Source organism: Aspergillus puulaauensis, chromosome 3 (genome assembly GCF_016861865.1).
Source record: "Aspergillus puulaauensis MK2 DNA, chromosome 3, nearly complete sequence".
NCBI classification, from domain to species: Eukaryota; Fungi; Ascomycota; class Eurotiomycetes; order Eurotiales; family Aspergillaceae; genus Aspergillus; species Aspergillus puulaauensis.
The window spans coordinates 4,238,225-4,256,253 of NC_054859.1; the positions used below are offsets into that span (position 1 = coordinate 4,238,225).

An 18,029-nucleotide genomic window follows, 5' to 3' on the forward strand; every position below is an offset into this window, starting at 1 on the left:
AAGTGTGACAGGTAAAGAATATCCCTACAGTAGCAGCACCCAGGAACAAAAGTCAACCGCAAGTCAAGCTCTCCTGTATCCCCTCATCTAGTCAGGTCAGAATACATCCATGGATATTGAGAGCGCTGTAGTACACCAGGACCATGTAATACCGCCTCGTGGTATTCTTTGGATGCCTCTATTGTACCTAAGTCTATTCCCAATGTATCCATTGACTTCATATTCAAGCCATTACAGCTCTTGGCTTGTATACTCTATCAGGCAGGATATCCAACTTCCTTTCCAACCGGTAATACCCAATGAACACCGGCTAGTAGATAATATTTATATAAATGAAATTACCATAGACCCTCTAACCACTACCCCCGAACCCCCTAAACATAAACAACTCCGTATGCAGCCCATCCAAAACAACCACTCTCCCAACCTCCTCAAACCCAAAGCGATGATAAAGCGGCACCCCAGGCGGAGAAGCCTCGACGTACATATCAGCCCGCATCTGATCCGCCTGGTCAACGCCGTACCGCATCAACATCTTCCCCGCGCCGCGCCCCTGGTGCTCCTCGTGGCAGACGAGCGTAGCCAGATGCCAGAACGTCCGGCCTGCCATGTCTTTCTCCCTGGTTTCTTTGAGATGCGGAAAAAAGAAAGAGGCGAGGGGGAGGTCGTCGCCGTCTGGGGGGTATAACGGGTGTTCGGGCTCGTCGGGGTTGGATTGGTGCGGGGCGACCCAGCTCGCGTAAGCGATGATCGGGGATTCTGGGAGGTCGGTATCAGCAACGACAACCTCGTGGATATTCGGATCGTGGATGGCGCGGAGGAGGCCGGTGGTTAGGAAGTCCCTGACCGAGGGCTTGTTGGGGAAGCAGCGCGATACGACGGCGTCTTTAGCGAAGCCGGAGAGGAAGACGTCGATTATTTGGTTGATGTCGGATTCGACGGCGGGGCGGAGGTGCAGCGGCATGGTGTTTGGCTGATTGATAGGATATTGGAATATCAGGTGTGTTGTTTATGGTGAGATAGGCAGCGGAGTAAAGATGAACGAAGTGGGATGAGCTGCAGGCGGGGTATTCCGCCGAGGCATAAGCCGGTATAACAACGACTCTGGTGCCAATATTTCCAGTATAATGACCATTCCTTGCTCAGTGTGAGATCAAAATCGCGGACATTCCAATACCTAATGAGCAGTGGCGTCTTGCTCTTCATAACCATTCACTGTATGGCAAGGCATGCGAGGGCTGCAGGGCATGGATTAACCCGCAGTCATTTGTCCATACGACCATGTATCACCATTTCTGATGCTACTTCTGGAGTCAGAGTCCGTGACGTGCACTGAAAAGGCAAACAGAGCTTCTCGGGTATATCAGTCATGTTGACTCCGAGGTGCAGTTGGCGTTCTTCATATCAGAACCAGGGAGATAAAACTGCCAAGTTTACCACTGCGTAATGCGACAGGCATCAATACTCCTATGGTCATGCACCATGATTCCAACCAGGGCATCGTTTTACAAGCAAAATCGGGCTGGGCATGCTACTCTACGAGGCTGGACAGTCGAGACTACTAGCGTGGCGAAGAATATCAATGCGCGGCCCGCCCCCAAGTTGCCAACCGGCGCCCAGCCAGCTTCCCCAATCCCAAGCGAAAGCCGAATGGGCCCATAGTAAGCCATTTGATCAATCATCGTATCTTCTCCGTGGTCGCGGGGCTTCCAGACAGGGGCGTCAAATTGCCAACAGGCCAACAGGAGCCCCGGGCGTTATACTTTAATATGCCTTGTCATCTTGTCCAAGACCCCAAGCGTAACCCAGTCGCGTGAGCAGTGAGCAGCGACGGAGCCAGCAATCTCTTTCCAAGTTAGGTCCGGTTGCTAATTTTCGGGCGTCATTGTGCATATAATGATGAACGGCATAGTCGTGCGGTATTTTCCAACCGACAAAATAGAATGGTACATTTCTTCCTCCGCCTCTTACTCGTCTGTTCTCCGTCAGCCCCCAAAGATGATAAAGATTCGAACGCCTCGTCGCCTGGGCCAAATATACGCGTCCCCTCCACGTCAGTTAAGGGCAGGGCCTGTGCTCTTTCATGTATCTCCGTTGACAACTTTTATCTCGCCACACATATCCCGGGGTATAAGGGCGATATATCAGATCGGAAAGGATGTCAGTGGACACGGATATGTCGTCCTGGGTACATCACCGCCCAAAGCCCAAAGTCCAATGACCAAACCAGTCAAAGCCCCATTGCCGATCTTCTTCGGTTGTTCCCCGGCTGTTCATCTGCGTATTCGGCTCCGTTATACCCAGGACGCGCGGACACTGTAAGAAGTACGCCGAGTGCACGACTTCAACGATCAATCCAAGTCTCGGTGGCCCTCATCGATGAATCACGGACGGGTATCTCGGATATCGAGCCCGACGGATTCAACGACACGTAAAGAACGGCTCGATTTAACGTACCGGTCACAAGATCGAGCTATCGTGCGGAGGCGGAGGATGCAGATGCCACTAGCTGTAGACTGTAGTAGATGGTCAACAGGAGTCGTAACAGTGAGAAATCCCCCCGGCTATCCTTCCCAGGTCTCACTCTGACTCAAAAGGGTATCCCATCCTATCCATCCCATCCCTTCTCCCTTCTGAAGCAAGTCGCAACCATCTCGATCACCTGGGCTGTTCTGGGCCTGCCCCGCATCCTGGAACAGCTATCGGCACCATTTCACTCGAAAACAAAACCACCGTCACCGTCTCAGTCCCCATCTCGTGACATTCCGACAATATGAAAGTATTTGGCCTTGCCATGAATTCGTCGCCTCAAACGCCGGTGTCGTCACTTACTGTTTGAAAGCGGTGGTGGACTGGACTGGACTGTGGACTGTGGACTGTGGAGAATGGAATGCAATGGGTGGACTCGGATTGGTGGAGCAGTCACCTGGTTCAGATCGGGTCACGTGGTGAGTGTCTCACGTGGTAGCATGTCACGTGTAATTGTTGGAACGGGTCAGGGACTCGGGGACTGGGACGCTCAGGAACACCCGGGGCCCCGGTTTAACATTATCATGATAATCTATCGTTTGTATACCAACAGTCGTATGAAGCAACATTCAGTAGTGAAACTCGAAGTCCCGAATCAAATGACTACGGTGTGTATTAGTAAAGATATATATCCGTGGGTGGCCAAAACACAAACTGTATCGGCGGTGGATCGACGCGCAACACAGCACCGTTATTCCCACGGTTGACACTTGACAGTTTCAAACACGTTTCATTCGGGTGGGACGTCCAGAGAACTGGGAGAGAAAATCTTTCCCGTTATTGAGAATCGGTGCGTCTTCTGGAAGGGTGATCTATGCAGGTTCGACATGACAGCTAATAGCCGGCAGGAGTAGGTCAGTTGGAGAGTTGGAGGTTGATGGGAGATTGTGACTCTGAGTGGCATGCAGATTCTTACGGAGTTTAATACGGATTACGGATACAAGACAAAGAATCAGAGAAGGAGTGGGTATATTCTCTACCGGTAATTAATCATAAAACCTCTCGAACATCATAACTGCGCATCGCATGTCCCAACTCATAATATGGTGAGATCACGCGGCCAGCTGACATGAAACTCGACCAGATGTACACAGGGGAATAAGGAAACAAATAGGAAGAAAAGAAAAGGAAGAGAAAAGAAAAGAAAGGTAAAGGAAATACACCAAATCTATCTTTCACAATCTATGCATGCATGCAGGAGCACGAAAGAAACATGCATCTGGCAGGGGTATTCGATAAGCATCGGTGGGGTTTCCCGCCCGAACGCTGGTTGTCACTGAATGAAAGAGCGAATTTGTTTACTCCTGGCCCTGCTTCTCCTGGACCTCGTCCTCGGAGGAGCCGCTGCCCAGGCCGAGCTCGTTCTGGCCGACGGGAGAGTTGGTGTCGAGGCCGAGCTCGCGGCACTGCTGGGTAATCTCCTCCATACCAAGCTTGGGCATGTCGTTGGCGACCATGAAGGGCCAGCGCTTTTCGACGTGGGCCTTGGCGTAGATGATGTCGATTTCCTCGAGCTCACGACCGGCAGTCTCCACGAAGAAGAAGTAGGCGACGGGGACACCGATGAAGTTGACGAGAGCGAAGAAGAGGTAGACACCCCATCCGGAGGTGGCGGCGAAGAGGGGAGTGAACATGACGACCGCGAAGTTGGTGATCCAGTTGGTACAGGTGGAGGCCGAGGCACCAGCGGTACGGGTACGGAGGGGGTTGATCTCGGGGGGGTAGATCCAGGGCAGAGGCAGCAGAGTGAAGGCGAAGAAGACGATGAAGAGGAAGATACCGACAATGGCACCCTTGGAGTTCTCCTCGTTTTCCTTGATCAAACAACCGAATGTGATCACGAAAGAGAGACCCTGGCCCAAGAAACCAATGAGGTAGAGCTTACGGCGACCGACCTTCTCAATCATGAAGAACGAGGGGATGGTAGCCAGAGCGTAGACGGTAGCGAAGACACCACCCATAGTCAGGGCCAGGCGCTTTTGGAGGTCCAAATTCTCCTCGAAAAGCAGGGTGGAGTAGTATATGGCAGCATTGCAACCGGTGAACTGCTGGAAGAACTGACCAGCGCAACCAAGGATAAGACGCTGGAATTCCTGGGTCTTGCCGCCGGTGAAGATAACCTTCCAGCTGGCCTGAGAAGCCTTGGTCATTTCGACGTCGGCCTTCATGAAGTTGAACTCGTTGAGAACGACGTCGGAGTCGGGAGACTCGCGCTTGAGTTTACCGAGCACGTCGCAGGCCTCTTGGTTGTGGCCACGCATAACGAACCAACGGGGGGATTCGGGGAGCAGCAATGCACCGACGACGACAATCAGGGCGAAGAGGATCTGGAGCGCAACGGGGAATCGCCACTGGACGGACTGCTCGACATAGGAGAGACCGAAGACGACCCAGTAGGCGATGAAGGTACCGACAGCAATCATAGCACCTTCGAAGCAGACAAGCAGACCACGGTTGTGCGAGGACGAACACTCGGACTGCCAGACGGGGATAGTAGCGGTGTTCAGACCGTTGCCAACGCCAGAGATGACACGGCCGACAACGAACTGACCAAGACCCCAATCGGCACCGTAGGGAGCGGCGGAGATGGCAGCACCGATGATCAGGATGCTGGCACCGGCGACGATCAGGCGAGTGCGGCCAATGGCCTCACCGTAGAACATGGAGAAAAGGGCACCGAAGAAGCAGCCGATTTCGTAGCAGGAAGTAACACCACCACGCAGAACGTTGATGTGCTTGTAGGTGGCGATGTCGGTGTCCTTGGTGGCGCCCTCGGGCATGGCGAGGACAGGGAACTCAAGGACGAACTGCGTACCGGCGATGAGACCAGACATCATGCCCTGGTTGTATCCGAATAGCGAGAAACCCATGACGGCCGTGAAGGTGATGGCCCACTGAAGGGGCTTGCCCGTCAGTCCGGTGGTTGACGTCCACATGTTGGCGGATGAGGAGTCAATCAATGAAAGTGGTAAGAAGGAGAGCTTGGGATCTCCAGGATGGAGCAGCGCGTCGCTCTTATAACCTCCATGCCCCCGGCCCCCATGAGTTGCCCTTCTTGGCCTGGCCCCAGGCGGGGATCGCTTGTTCTCGTCGCGGCCACCACTGCCCCACCGGCTGCACCGCGAGGACCACCGCAGGGCAACTGGGCCGACATACTAGTCTTCTTTGGGGGCAGCAGCTCCACCGGGCGTTCTTAGCGCCAAGCCGAAGAAAGACAGTGGGGCTTCAGAGTTTTCGCGCTGTCTGTGCCGCTGACGACGGCCAAGGCTCATTTCCGCATCGGCGCTGCCCCACCGTGCAATAACATCTCCAGCTCCCCTCCTTCCCCGTCCTCGACTGGAGAACTCCAAGAATGAATCCAATCCAATCCATCTGGAGGTGTCCCTGTCGGAGCCAACCATGGCTGGCCTAATCAATCACAATCCACGACGCCCCCGAGACGTTGCTTCGCCGACCGGCCACGGTCCGGCGAAATGCTCGTATTATTGCCATTGCTTCTTTCCTGCAGCCGGCTCTTCCCGACCGCCAATAGTCTCAAGTCCGACCGACGGATTTCTGAACGGGTTGGCTGAGCCGGGGTGGACTCCGAGCACGGGTTGTTAGCTATGGAGTGGCTATGAGTATGGAGGAGTTATTTGACTCAGGCTGATTCAGGTCTTTGTTTCCGGAGAAATTCAGATTCATTCAGAATTACTAAGATCGGAGCATCCATCCATCCCCTGGGATCCCCCGTTTTCATCCCCAGGTTGTCCAACTTGCCGGCTGTTTGTCCCATTTCGGGGGCCAAGCCCATTGCGGCCCGCACAGCAGGTTAGCCGAGCCGCTGCTCCCAGCACTCGCCTGGTTGGATGCGACTCGTGGAGACCTGAGCCCTCCGAGTCACCTGCCATGCACATGCAATGTACGATGCGCCAGGGCTGTGTGCTTACTCTGGTTCCTGGGGTCACCCCGCGAGTGCCTCGTAGCGCTGAGCCCTCCAGAATCCAGATCCTGTCGGGGTGCAACGCCGCAGTCAGCAGTCAGCACGCAGTCAGCACCAGCAGAACAAGCAACATTCCCGAACAAGTGCCGCCTCTTATTAACTCTTAAATGATGCCACCCACGGATCCTGCGCGTCTTGGTACTCTTGGGCTCTTTTTTCTCCGGAAGAAGAAGGTATCCCCTGTGCCAAGCACCAGAAGTCGGGGCCAGTGGGGCAAATTAGTTAACGAGATTCAACTGCTTTGTCCTGCCAGATCTGTGATGTCATGCAAGGACTCAGTTGTGTTCTCGCTCACACTGTCTATCTTTTCGAATTTCGACTTTGATTTATTGTATGCAAGCCGGATCATCGATCTGCTGTCTGTCAGTGTCACTGTCACTGTCAAACCTCCACGTGGCGCGTGAACCTGTTGATCCGATATCTGTTGATCTGATATGCGCATGGACCAGATACACTCTACGGAGTACAGTCTTTATGGTCTGTTCTCACTGTACAGTAGACAAAGAGCCGCCCATAAGCGATGCCCGACATTTACCCATCCCTCCAAAATGGAAAGACCTTCCTATCCAGCCCTACACCGTAGCCAAAGCCCCAACGCAATTAAAAAAACTGGAGATTGTCCTGGCTGTCCTCGCGAGTCTATACTCCAGTCATTATCCCATAGATACTACACCACCACAGGCTTCGCTACCAACTACCAAGCCACTTCGCTACCGCATCTACCCATTTGCCAATGGCCATCCATCATTAACACCGCCATCCTCCCGTATCCATACCCAAATCAATAACCCAAAGCTCAACGAATACGATCCGCTCGCCTGCATGGGAAGAAGTCCAACGACCCACAAGGTGGAATCCTACTCCCGACACCGACGGCACCGCTCCGTCGCCAACGCAGGTCTGAGCTCTGAGTCGTCCATGTCGTGCAGCAAATGTCGCAACGGCAGCACACCTTGACCTTGACACCGGCACTGACAGCGCAGACATCGCCGAATCACAGCCCAAAGCGCGGTCGCCAGAATGGCTATTCGGGAAGCGATCGTTGGCCACCACCACCAGGACCGCCGGCCGGAGTGGTTCGGGTCCGAACTTGACCGGGAATGAGCCGGTTGAATTTTAACAATGAATTCCAATGAACCTCGAGATGGCAAATTTAATGTTGCATTATAGAATTTGGTGCGCGGGTCAGGCACACCTTGAAGGTTGAAACCTAACCCAAAACCCGCAATGGGGTTTTTGCGGTGGTGGCGCTACGGGGAAGGATGACGAGGAGGCTTTCCTTAGTGGCGCTTAGGGAGCGTTCGCCGCTCTGTTCCGTATTATTGCAACGGCGGGAATATTAACCAAGGCGACAGTCTACCGGCGGATGGGATTGGGTTGCCCTGTACGGAGTCTTCCGTACCAGAATGATTGGACTGCGCGGATTGCCACTATTCCTTCGGCTTCGCTGCAACAGGCTTGATTCCGACAGAACGTTTTCCGTTGGAGAGCATGGTCGGAGCGCTTAATTCGTATCCTGAAGCGAGACAGTAGTAGCAAAGCTAAACTGCATATGTTTCGCCCTGCTGCTGGTGCTGCCAGCACAACGGCTACGAACATGGTCCATGCAGCGCTGCAGCGCTGCAGCAGGGCAATTCCACGAGCCAGAAAACATGAAACGCCAACAGCCAACGGAAAGGCAGCCCTGCATTATTCGAAACCTGGCGCGCGCCGATCCAATTTCAGAGGCTGCAGTGCAATTTGCGCCGGTCCCCGGAGTTTCTGGCGAGTCGCTAGGCCTGCGAAAATGTCCGATGACAATCACATGCCGTTCCAGGAGAAGGATCAGGAGTCCGGACAGGATGGCATAGCGATCTTCAAGGATTCCAGTGTTTCTTGGATCTAAGACGGGTATCGTTATTACTGGGCCTGCCCCTGAGCTGCTGGTGCTGCAAACGACAGTAGGAATAGCGAGATTGATCGGCGGGGTTGTCAGTTAAGAGTATTTAAGATGTCCTGGACCCTTGCTGGCTGTTGCTGTTGCTGTTGCTTGTCGAGGCAATCTCTGCCTACGCCTGTATATTCTGGCCTGCGCTAAAATAGACTATCCCGCTTCTGGAATAGCCGGTGCCGAGAAAGCGATGGTTTGTCCTGATTAGGACTGCCCTACTATAGTGCGCGTAGTTATAAAGGGGGATGCGCAAGGGGTATCATTGTGTAGTCTGCTGCCATACTCCGTATGTTGATATCAATATATATACCAGGATATTGGCATCTGTAATCAGAACATACCCCCGTTCTAGACCATCCGGGTAAACTCACTTCAGTTGCAGCGTTGATCATGCACTTCGCCCCGTTCCTCCGTGCCCCTGCTGCGTATCCGACTATCCGTAGATAAATGGCAAATGCAACGTTGAGCCCTGCGTAAGTTCAACTGCTGTTCCAGGCGCACAGATGCCGACAGAGAATTCCCCAATGCAGGCAAGCCAGAGATCAGTTCAGGAAAAGGGCTGCGCCGCTGCGTCTCGAACGCGTTTCAGGTCCCTGAATTAGAGGTCTGGGCGCTGTTCTGCAACCCCCGCGCTTGCTGACACTATGCCAGGCCTATAGCAGACCCTGGATTCGATGATGAAGGGGTTTGTTTGGTCCTGTTCATAGAACGAGTCTGAAGATGACATGAACCGGATATATAAAGATGTAAAAGTCCCGATTCCCGGGATATTGGTGTTGCGGCGCATACATTCATTACCACGTTCGTTATATATATATATTTATCAAAATGCGAGCAGGTCCTCGCAACCTACTTTTCTTATCATGCCTTGCCCCAGCGCAGGCCTTCTTCAAAGTCCCCTGCAGCAATCCCCTCGTTGTCGAGCGCGCCGACCCAATAATCCAACCTGGAATCGCAGCTAGCCATGCCCACACTATCATGGGTGGCTCCGGGTTCGGATTCACCATGGACTACAACCAGACCCAAGAAGCGCAGTGTAGTTCATGTGCACCGGTTGCAGATAAATCGAACTACTGGATCCCGACGCTGTACTATAGAGCGCAGAACGGGACTTTCAAGGCCGTAGAGCAGAACGGGGGCGCTTTGGTTTACTATCTGTATGTACCCCACAACCACCTACTTATCTATGGATGTATGGATGCACTATACTGACAACACCAGCCAACGCGAAGACCCAAACAACCCCGACATCCTCGCACCACCCTCAGACCTACGCATGGTCGCCGGCGACCCCATGGACCGGAAATACAAAGACACCCCCGCCGCCGACGCCCGGAGCTACGCATGCCTCGACTACACAGGCGATGCAAAGCCCGAAACAAACGGGTTCCCGAACTACAACTGCCCCGACGGACTGCGCACGCAGGTGTTCTTCCCGTCGTGCTGGGACGGGGTCAACTATGATAGCGATGACCATAAATCGCACATGGCGTACCCGAATGAGACGTACAATGCGGGGCCCTGTCCCGAGAGCCATCCTGTCAAGATTGTGTCTATTTTCATTGAAGTTATTTGGCATACTGAGGCTTTCGCGGAGGATTGGTATGGCGACGCCCAGCCGTTCGTCTGGTCGAATGGAGATCCAACGGGGTATGGGCTGCATGGGGATTTTGTATGTCACCCACCGAATATTACCATCATCCCTTTACGGATACGACTAGAAACTAACTACTACGTAGATAAACGGCTGGGACGTCCCCGTCCTCCAGGAAGCAATCGACACATGCGACGACGAGGGCGGCGACATCAAAAACTGCGCCGCCCTGTCCTTATACAACGACACCATGACCGAAGGGTGTCTGCTTGAGCCCTCCATCGACGAAAAGCTCACGGGCTGGCTCGACGCCCTCCCGGGCTGTAACCCCGTACAGGACGGCCCGGGCGACGCAAAATCCCCAAGCGCCTGCAACGCGCCGAAAGCAATCGACAAGCCGCAGCACTACTATACGGATGTGACAGACGAGCTGGGGTGGGCGTGGATCGGGTGCGCGCGGGACGACGTTAGCGACGGCGATGGCGAGCGTGTCCTTAGTGAATCTAGTTCCAGCAGCGATGAGATGACCGTGCAGAAGTGTATCCGCAGCTGCAAGGCCGATGGGTATAGCCATGCGGGGGTGGAATTCGGGCGCGAGTGCTACTGTGGGAACGGGGTCGAGGCTGCGCGACGGCCGGCGATCGCGCCGATGGGGAAGTGTTTGAGCCCGTGCAGCGGTGACTCTGGCCAGATGTGCGGTGGAGCGGCGTATGTTGGGCTTTATCGTGCGTGTGGAAGTGGAAATGGAAGTGGGAGTGGGACTGAAGCTGGGGATGGAGCGTGTGAGAATCTGGAGTACCCCGCGGTTCCCCAGTAGGATTTTATTTTCTATTTTCTGTATAAAAAGTCCCTTGCCTTCCTGATTCCGTTCTGGAATCTCGACCATCTCGATCTGATCATCTGAGTATCTGCAAGGGATGCATCGTCCTGCATCGTACACATAACTGCAAGCAAGGGACTCGATGTTCCACGCGAAAGACACGAGAATTCCAGCATCCGAACATTCTCATGGAAGCATTCTCTTCTCGTTCCAAGCCCAACACCACGTTGTCCCTTAGTGGTCCCTATTAATAGCTCGACGTCGCAAAGGAGGGCCTTAAAGTTCATACTCCGTAGTTTTCTGGCCATGCGAACGAACGAGATCGGTTGATCGCTAACAGTCTCGACATTTTTGCCCTTTTCGTGTGCATTTCATTTTCTTCCTTTCGTTTTACGTATTATTATCCCGCTCCCGACATATTAAATTATTTATTTATTTATTATTTCTTTCTTGGAAATAACTGTCGCGCAACCTACCAACCCTGGACGACGATCCCCACGAACCCCCGTCTGAAGTCCCAGCCGGGTCGTGTCTACGCGAGGCGACGACGATCACTGGCAATAATAATAATACTATTATTATTATTCGCGTCGCGCACCAATAATCGCGAGCTGGCGACTTTTCCGTCGTGCATACACCCTTGTTCGTCTGTTCTGTTCTCTGTCCGACACGTCTGTCCACGTACCGCAGGGCGTGCCGCGACTGAAGTCACTGTCAGTGGTCACAAGGTGGCTTGGCTGACTCTGTATGACATTGACTGTGTTGGTTGGATGGTGTCTCGGTGTTGATTTGCCTTGCATTTCTCAGTCTCACTCTCACCTCTCACCGTCTTTGCTATGAAGTTAGGAGTTTTGGCTTCAGCTTTGGTTTGTGGCCTCGTTTCGCCGCCGTGATATCAAGCGGCATCCCAGCGTTACGCCACGCCAATAGTCCCAACGCAAGGCAAACCCAATCGCGCCTATTGGAGGAAATCATCCGAGAAAGGCTTATTTGGATCTGTCGTGCTCATTGAGTCATTGCTGAGTCGAGGGTTACTTGTTTGCCTCGTTGCTCCGATATGGTCCGTATGCCCGCGGAAAACAGTTCCTACTCTGTATCCTCGATGGCGAGAGCAGAGTTTTCACTCTTCAGGGGTTGAGGATCCGCCTGGACATCCGCTTTGGAGATATCTTTGCTGTAGATGTTGATGGAGGCTGGCGGATTGAAGGCTGACTTATAGATCCCATGGACCATATATCAATACAGCAGACATTCAATCCAAGCTCATGTTAGGTTTAGGATACTGATAACAATATAATGATACACTCTACAGTTACATCCAGCATTCCCAAACTGCTTCTACATCCCGCTCGGCCTCCGAAGCATAAACTACCCAGTCAGCATAATCCATATCACATAAGTCAACTCAGCCAGACTCACCGTATACCGGTGCAAGCCAACGCCCCCAAACACCTCCGCATCAAAATCAACCACCTTGACAGCCTCAAACACAGCTTGCTCATACAGCGGCCTCCCCTCCTCCGTCGCCTCAGCATAAACCACCACCCCCAGCCGTCTCGCCTCCTCAACCCCCCACTGCAGCAACGCACTCGCAACCCCATTCCCCTGGTACCCCGGATGCGTAAAGAGCGTCTGCAGCTCGACGCGGGGGGCTAACTTGACTATCTTCCCGTCCTCATCACGAACACCCAGGATCTCACGCCGTCCACTCCAAGCCATGCTGTAGAATCCCCGCGCACAAACCTGATTCGTTTCAGGCACAGACCGCGCAAGGATCTCCTCAACTACCTCGTCCAGACTCGCTTGCTGCTCGATATCCTCTCCGTGTTCGGAAACAGTCCACCGCGCAACGCCCACGATCCGCCCGGTCTGGGTATCGACAGCTTTGAACGTGCTTGTCTGCGGTATCGCCGGGATCGCTTTCAGACGCGCGTCGGTGAGTTTGCGCTGGGACTCGGGGGATGGGGGATATGTTGTGAAGAGGAGGCTGTTGAGGGTTGCGAATGCGGTGTCTGCGAGGATGAAGGCTTCGGTGTAGTCTGGTGGGAGGAGGGGGTGGATCGAGAAGGAGGGCGGCGTTGTGGGTGGGCATTGCTGTTTCGGAGGAGGTGGTAGTAATAGGGTAGGATGGGATAGGGATAGGCCGTAGAACATTTTGGGTTGATTGTTGGAGGTCGTAGGATGGGAGGGTTGGGTGGTGTTGGTAGTGGATGGTGTCTTTGTCGTGGCAGGAGCAACTCTCCGGCTGTCTGCGGTATCAACCGGCTTTACCTGTGTACGGAGTACTTGAGATGTACCTGTACCTAGTAGCTTGGATATTGAGTGATAGGTACTCAGGATCCTTGATCGAGATGTCCATTGTACTGGGGTACATGGTGGGATCGTTGCATTAGACCGCGGACCGCCTCATGGGGACTTGCTGAACACCGATATGAGCGACTTCAGACTCGCAAAAGGAACAGCAGTTTGATAGTGTTCATGATCAACGGTGCATAATGAATGAGCAGCAGAAGACCACAGATTCGAAGAGTTGTCAGTGGTGTCGGTCATGGTCGTAGTCTGACATCTTGGAGTGGAATGGCTGAAGATGAAAGATAATAAGCTCGGATAAATAGACATCGGCTGCTCATCTGCCGAGATAAGCCACGGTAGCTTGTCTCTTGTGCGTGGAGTGCATGGCCGGAATATCCGAGACAGAAGACCGCTGATTAATTGCACTGCTCCAACAGGAATAGCAGCAAGCCACGCAATTTGAGTCTTCACGGGAGGCGCCGGCTCATGGCCACACCGGCATAATGTATTATAATATGCATTAATATCCCGTGTGTTCTGAAGGTGGTTTCATCTGGTTGATCCCCGCGGTGGCGATCCCCGCAGACTCGGGGCCCCGGGTTGATGCCCCCCGAGAGCCAGACTAATCAATACCTGATCAGCAATCCATCCAGAAGCCATTCGACAGTGTCACCCCGGTGGGGTCTCATCCTGGACAGCTCGGGCAAATTCAGCGCGATGTCTGGGGATTATTACTCCCCGGCTTCCCCAGCTTGCTCTGGATCTGGCAGTGGTAGTGAGTAGCGACAGCTGACTCGAAACAATGCATCTATGGAAGCACAATTTTCGCGGCAGGACTCTGGTCTTCGCCATTGCCATGGCATCCTGCCAGGCCTTTCTTCTGCTAGGGTTTGATCAAGGTTGGTGGTTGTGTGTGGCTAAGGGACTACGCTGACGGTAGATAGGGGTAATGGCTGGTATTATCGGGGCTGATAATCGATTTGGTATGTCTTTATATCATTGTTAAATGCCAGATACTTATGATTAGGCCGCGACTTCAACAACCCCGATGCCGACATGCAGGGTAATATCACCGCGCTCTACGATATCGGCTGTGTGGTGGGATCGATTGTTTGCTACTTTGTCGGAGAGCGCCTTGGACGACGGACTATGTTGATCTCTGGCGGTGGAATAATGATTATTGGATCTATTATACTGGCGACGTCCGAGACCGTGGCACAGTTGATTGTCGGTGCGTTGGCAGTATCTCTATCCAAATATATCGGCTAATTGTCAGGCCGAATCGTGACCGGCATTGGAAACGGCATGAACTCGTCAACTGCGCCGGTATACCAGTCTGAGTGTGCCCCAGCTGCATACCGAGGGGCCCTCTTAACCCTACAAGGGACGGTGACCATCCTGGGGGTTGTCATTGCATACTGGTATGTCTCTCCAAATCAGGCATTACCATACTAATAATGTAGGATGGACTACGGAACAAGCTTCACGGAATCTTCTTTCCAATGGCGCTTCCCTCTCGCCTTCCAAGCCATCTTCGCCATCTTCCTCGTCCTCCAAGTCATCGGCCTCCCCGAGTCCCCCCGCTGGCTCGTCCAGCACGACCGCCACGACGAAGCCCGCGAAGTCGCCGCCGCCATCGCAGATAAGGAAACCAACGACCCCGATGTCGTGCGCACAATCCTCGACATCCAAACATCCCTCGAAGAAGAGCAAAAGGGCGGCCCGTTCCGGTTCATGGAGCTCTTCACCTGGGGCGAGGAGCAGAATCTGCGTCGGCTGCTGATAACCATCACCGTCGAACTCGGGCAGCAGTTCACAGGATCCAATATGATAAACTATTACGGACCCGTCATGTTCCAAACAACCATGGGGATGGGCCGGAACCTCTCCATGATCCTAGGCGGTGCAATCCAGTGCACATACCTCGTTGGCTCGGCGATCCCAGTCCTCCTCATGGACCGGTTCGGGCGCCGCACGCTGCTGATGATCTGTTCGATTGGACTGTGTTTCTGCTTCGTCATGGTTTCTATCCTACTTTCACTCGGTACTACGAATACCGCGTACGGTGCGACGGCATTCATCTTCATCTTCCAGATCTTCTACGGCATCGGATGGCTCCCAGTGCCCTGGTTCTATCCGAGTGAAATCAGCACGACGCGCACCCGAACACGCATGCAGGCCATTGCGTCGGGGTGGAACTGGATGGCTGTTTTTGCAGTCGTCAAGATCACGCCTATTTCTTTCGGTATGTCCAAGTAACCTTTCTAACAAATCGACCGGAGTACTAATGATGCTAGCGAACATCGGCTGGCGCACCTTCGTCATCTTCGCCGTCCTCAACGCCGCCTTCATCCCGATGGTGTACTTCTTCTACCCAGAGACGAAGGGGTTGGAGCTCGAGGATATCCCGCTGCTGTTCAGCAAGAGAGGGTTCACGGGTGGTGTGTTTACCTCCAAGGGTGGGAGGACTGTTATGCCCGGTCAGCATGCAGAGCAGGCAGATGTTAACAGGAAGGTAGAGGGATTAGGCGTGGAGCAGATTGAGGCTGTTGCTTAAAACAATTATTGCGACAATCTTATAATAAATAAATATACATCAACTGCCTATCCGAAACAAGGCCTCTCCCCATAACAGCCCTCCACCGGAAAACCCCACTAGTGGTTATTTAGCCATCTCTCTATTTGCATTATATGCCAACAGAATCCAACAACAGCAGTAACAATTAAATATTATCGGCCCGTGCATTGGGTTTTGTACCTGCGGCACTGGGCTCTGTATGTTGTATCACAGAACCCTCAACCCTAGTTGCCGTACCCTTGCTCGATCCAACACTCCCGCAGTATCCAACAGCATCTTTGGCTCCTCCATCTGATCAGCAATTGTCTGCCATGCCCCATGATCAATTCCCGAATGGCCATGAACCACCACAGCACTGCATCCCAAACATGCATCCTCTAACGAATCTGCTACTGTAATCTCCGAATCCACAGCCTGAAGCAGATCATGAACCTGCTCTTTCGAAGCAGACCCATCCCACACCCTGACTGAAGCCCCAGACCTCCTCAACTCTGTAAGAATAGCTGCAATATCCCACCCCAAACCAACAACAGCAACCTTCCTACCACCCTCTGGTAAGCCTCTAACCAACCCCTCAACACCCCTCCTATACAACACCTCATCCATCCGCAACACCCCCCTCCAATAACTCTCCACTTCTCCCATCCCCAACTCCCCAGCAAGACCAACAAAACACCGTACATCACTCCGTAACCATCCAATCCCAGTCCCACCCCCACAATCAAGACCACACCCAACCATCCACCCTACATTGCCGACACTCGCCTCAGTCCTCGCACATAACATCCCCACAGTTTTAGCCTCCACAACCCGCTGCGCAAGCGACGCCTTGCTCGCAATCTGGCCCAGCTCCGCAGACCAGGCGTCCATCGTGACGAGGCGCTCCTCCGGGACCCAGGCGGTGTACAGTCTCTTCAAGGCTGTTATACTCTCTGTCGATGTCTCGGGTGTGTAGATGTGCCCGATTATCACGCGTTGCGGGTGTACTGTATCAGAGAGGGTAGAGCCGGGGAGGGTGAAGTCTGGGTTTGCGAGGATTGTGTATGTTGTGTTTGGGGAGGACATTTGGTTTAACTAGACAAGTAGCGTAGCTATGTTAGCAGGAGTTTCTTGGATGGTGTGATGGGAGGAGACGTACGTGGTTCTTGATATACTGCGTCGTTCCGTATGGTGCTGTTGTGCGCTGCACTATGATCTTGTGTCCTGTTGATGCGTGGGCGATTGTCTGGAGGGTGGGATTTAGGTATGTGTGAGTCACTGGAGGTTCGTTCTGCTATTGTTAGTTAGTATACGAAGAAAGAAAGAGGTGAGGACGAACAAATCCGCTTCTCTCCATCTCGACACATAAGAAGATCAGTTCCGCCGCGGCAACGGCGGCGTGGACATTGGTTGAGAAAGTCAGGTTAGATAGATTCCGGCGGCGCTGGACGGAGTCGACCTCGATATTTGTGTACGTATATTTGCCATTAGAATCCGGTTGTTCAGTCATAGTCGAAGCATCGGTTTCTCTCACGCTGAGAGACTGGTCGTCGAAAAGGACCTCCTCTATCCCAGGCTCGTACAATGGCAAACTATCAGAGTTCCACGACTTTATCATGCGTTCGTCACTATCAGCAATGCAGAACTGGACGTCTGGATTCTGCATCGCGAGGACAATCCCCGTTATAGCTCCTAACCTGATTAGAAGATACAAACCTACATGTAGGTTCGGAACCAGACTCACCTACACGCCCGGCACCAACAACGCAGCATTGCCGGACAGTATCAATCCTATTCCCCGTCTTTCTCACATCGGTCGCTGGCTTCTGCTCAACACTCTCTGAAAACGTATGCCCCTGGACCACAACCCGGGACGGCTCTTTCGATTTGGAAGCTTTATACCGGCGGTGCGTATATAACAGGGCGATGCCGGCTAGGACGACGACGATGGGGATTAATACCAGCATTGCGAATATACCACCAGTTCAATGTCATTTTGGAATCGTCTAGCTGGGCGATGAGGTTTGTTAAGTGAAACAACTGGCGGTCAGACTGTCCAGTGTGTGTACTTGTGTGCTGGCAATTCTCCGAGTATTGCGCGGCGTGCACGTTGCAGACGTAATGGGATACTTGGCGTGGATTTATTTAGAACACGTCTATCTAACTAGGTATTTTATTTGTTGTTTGCTTCTAATAGTGGAACCCAGCTGTATACATAATAGACCCGCGTGGTGACGTCTGTGAAGTTGACGGAATAAACTCTCCAAGTTGCAATGAAACGCAATGGCCACCCCTCTCTTACAAATAACATCTACCACTCATGGC

General features: G+C 53.1%; 6 protein-coding genes across 6 annotated transcripts; 2 read left to right on the plus strand and 4 right to left on the minus strand.

The window, feature by feature from the left end:
- Positions 1 to 352: 352 nt before the first annotated feature.
- APUU_31659A (uncharacterized protein) lies at positions 353 to 964 on the minus strand (the record flags this gene model as incomplete). The annotated part of the gene is made up of 1 exon (XM_041702888.1): positions 353 to 964. One exon carries the CDS (start codon positions 962 to 964, stop codon positions 353 to 355), a length of 612 nt encoding a protein of 203 aa, XP_041555628.1.
- Positions 965 to 3,827: 2,863 nt separating this feature from the next.
- Positions 3,828 to 5,465, minus strand: mfsA (glucose-inactivated glycerol proton symporter STL1; the record flags this gene model as incomplete). The annotated part of the gene is made up of 1 exon (XM_041702889.1): positions 3,828 to 5,465. The coding sequence occupies one exon, from the start codon at positions 5,463 to 5,465 to the stop codon at positions 3,828 to 3,830; it is 1,638 nt and encodes a 545-aa protein (XP_041555629.1).
- Positions 5,466 to 9,269: 3,804 nt separating this feature from the next.
- APUU_31661S (uncharacterized protein) lies at positions 9,270 to 10,852 on the plus strand (the record flags this gene model as incomplete). Its single annotated transcript, XM_041702890.1, has 3 exons — positions 9,270 to 9,598; positions 9,663 to 10,113; positions 10,181 to 10,852. 3 exons carry the CDS (start codon positions 9,270 to 9,272, stop codon positions 10,850 to 10,852), a joined length of 1,452 nt encoding a protein of 483 aa, XP_041555630.1.
- A 1,341-nt stretch (positions 10,853 to 12,193) lies between these two features.
- Positions 12,194 to 13,009, minus strand: APUU_31662A (GNAT family N-acetyltransferase; the record flags this gene model as incomplete). Its single annotated transcript, XM_041702891.1, has 2 exons — positions 12,194 to 12,223; positions 12,275 to 13,009. 2 exons carry the CDS (start codon positions 13,007 to 13,009, stop codon positions 12,194 to 12,196), a joined length of 765 nt encoding a protein of 254 aa, XP_041555631.1.
- Positions 13,010 to 14,096: 1,087 nt separating this feature from the next.
- APUU_31663S (sugar porter family MFS transporter) lies at positions 14,097 to 15,704 on the plus strand (the record flags this gene model as incomplete). Its single annotated transcript, XM_041702892.1, has 5 exons — positions 14,097 to 14,130; positions 14,175 to 14,378; positions 14,424 to 14,568; positions 14,611 to 15,392; positions 15,445 to 15,704. 5 exons carry the CDS (start codon positions 14,097 to 14,099, stop codon positions 15,702 to 15,704), a joined length of 1,425 nt encoding a protein of 474 aa, XP_041555632.1.
- A 228-nt stretch (positions 15,705 to 15,932) lies between these two features.
- ugd2 (putative UDP-glucose dehydrogenase Ugd1) lies at positions 15,933 to 17,671 on the minus strand (the record flags this gene model as incomplete). Its single annotated transcript, XM_041702893.1, has 4 exons — positions 15,933 to 16,799; positions 16,864 to 16,995; positions 17,044 to 17,396; positions 17,449 to 17,671. 4 exons carry the CDS (start codon positions 17,669 to 17,671, stop codon positions 15,933 to 15,935), a joined length of 1,575 nt encoding a protein of 524 aa, XP_041555633.1.
- Between the last annotated feature and the right edge of the window lie 358 nt (positions 17,672 to 18,029).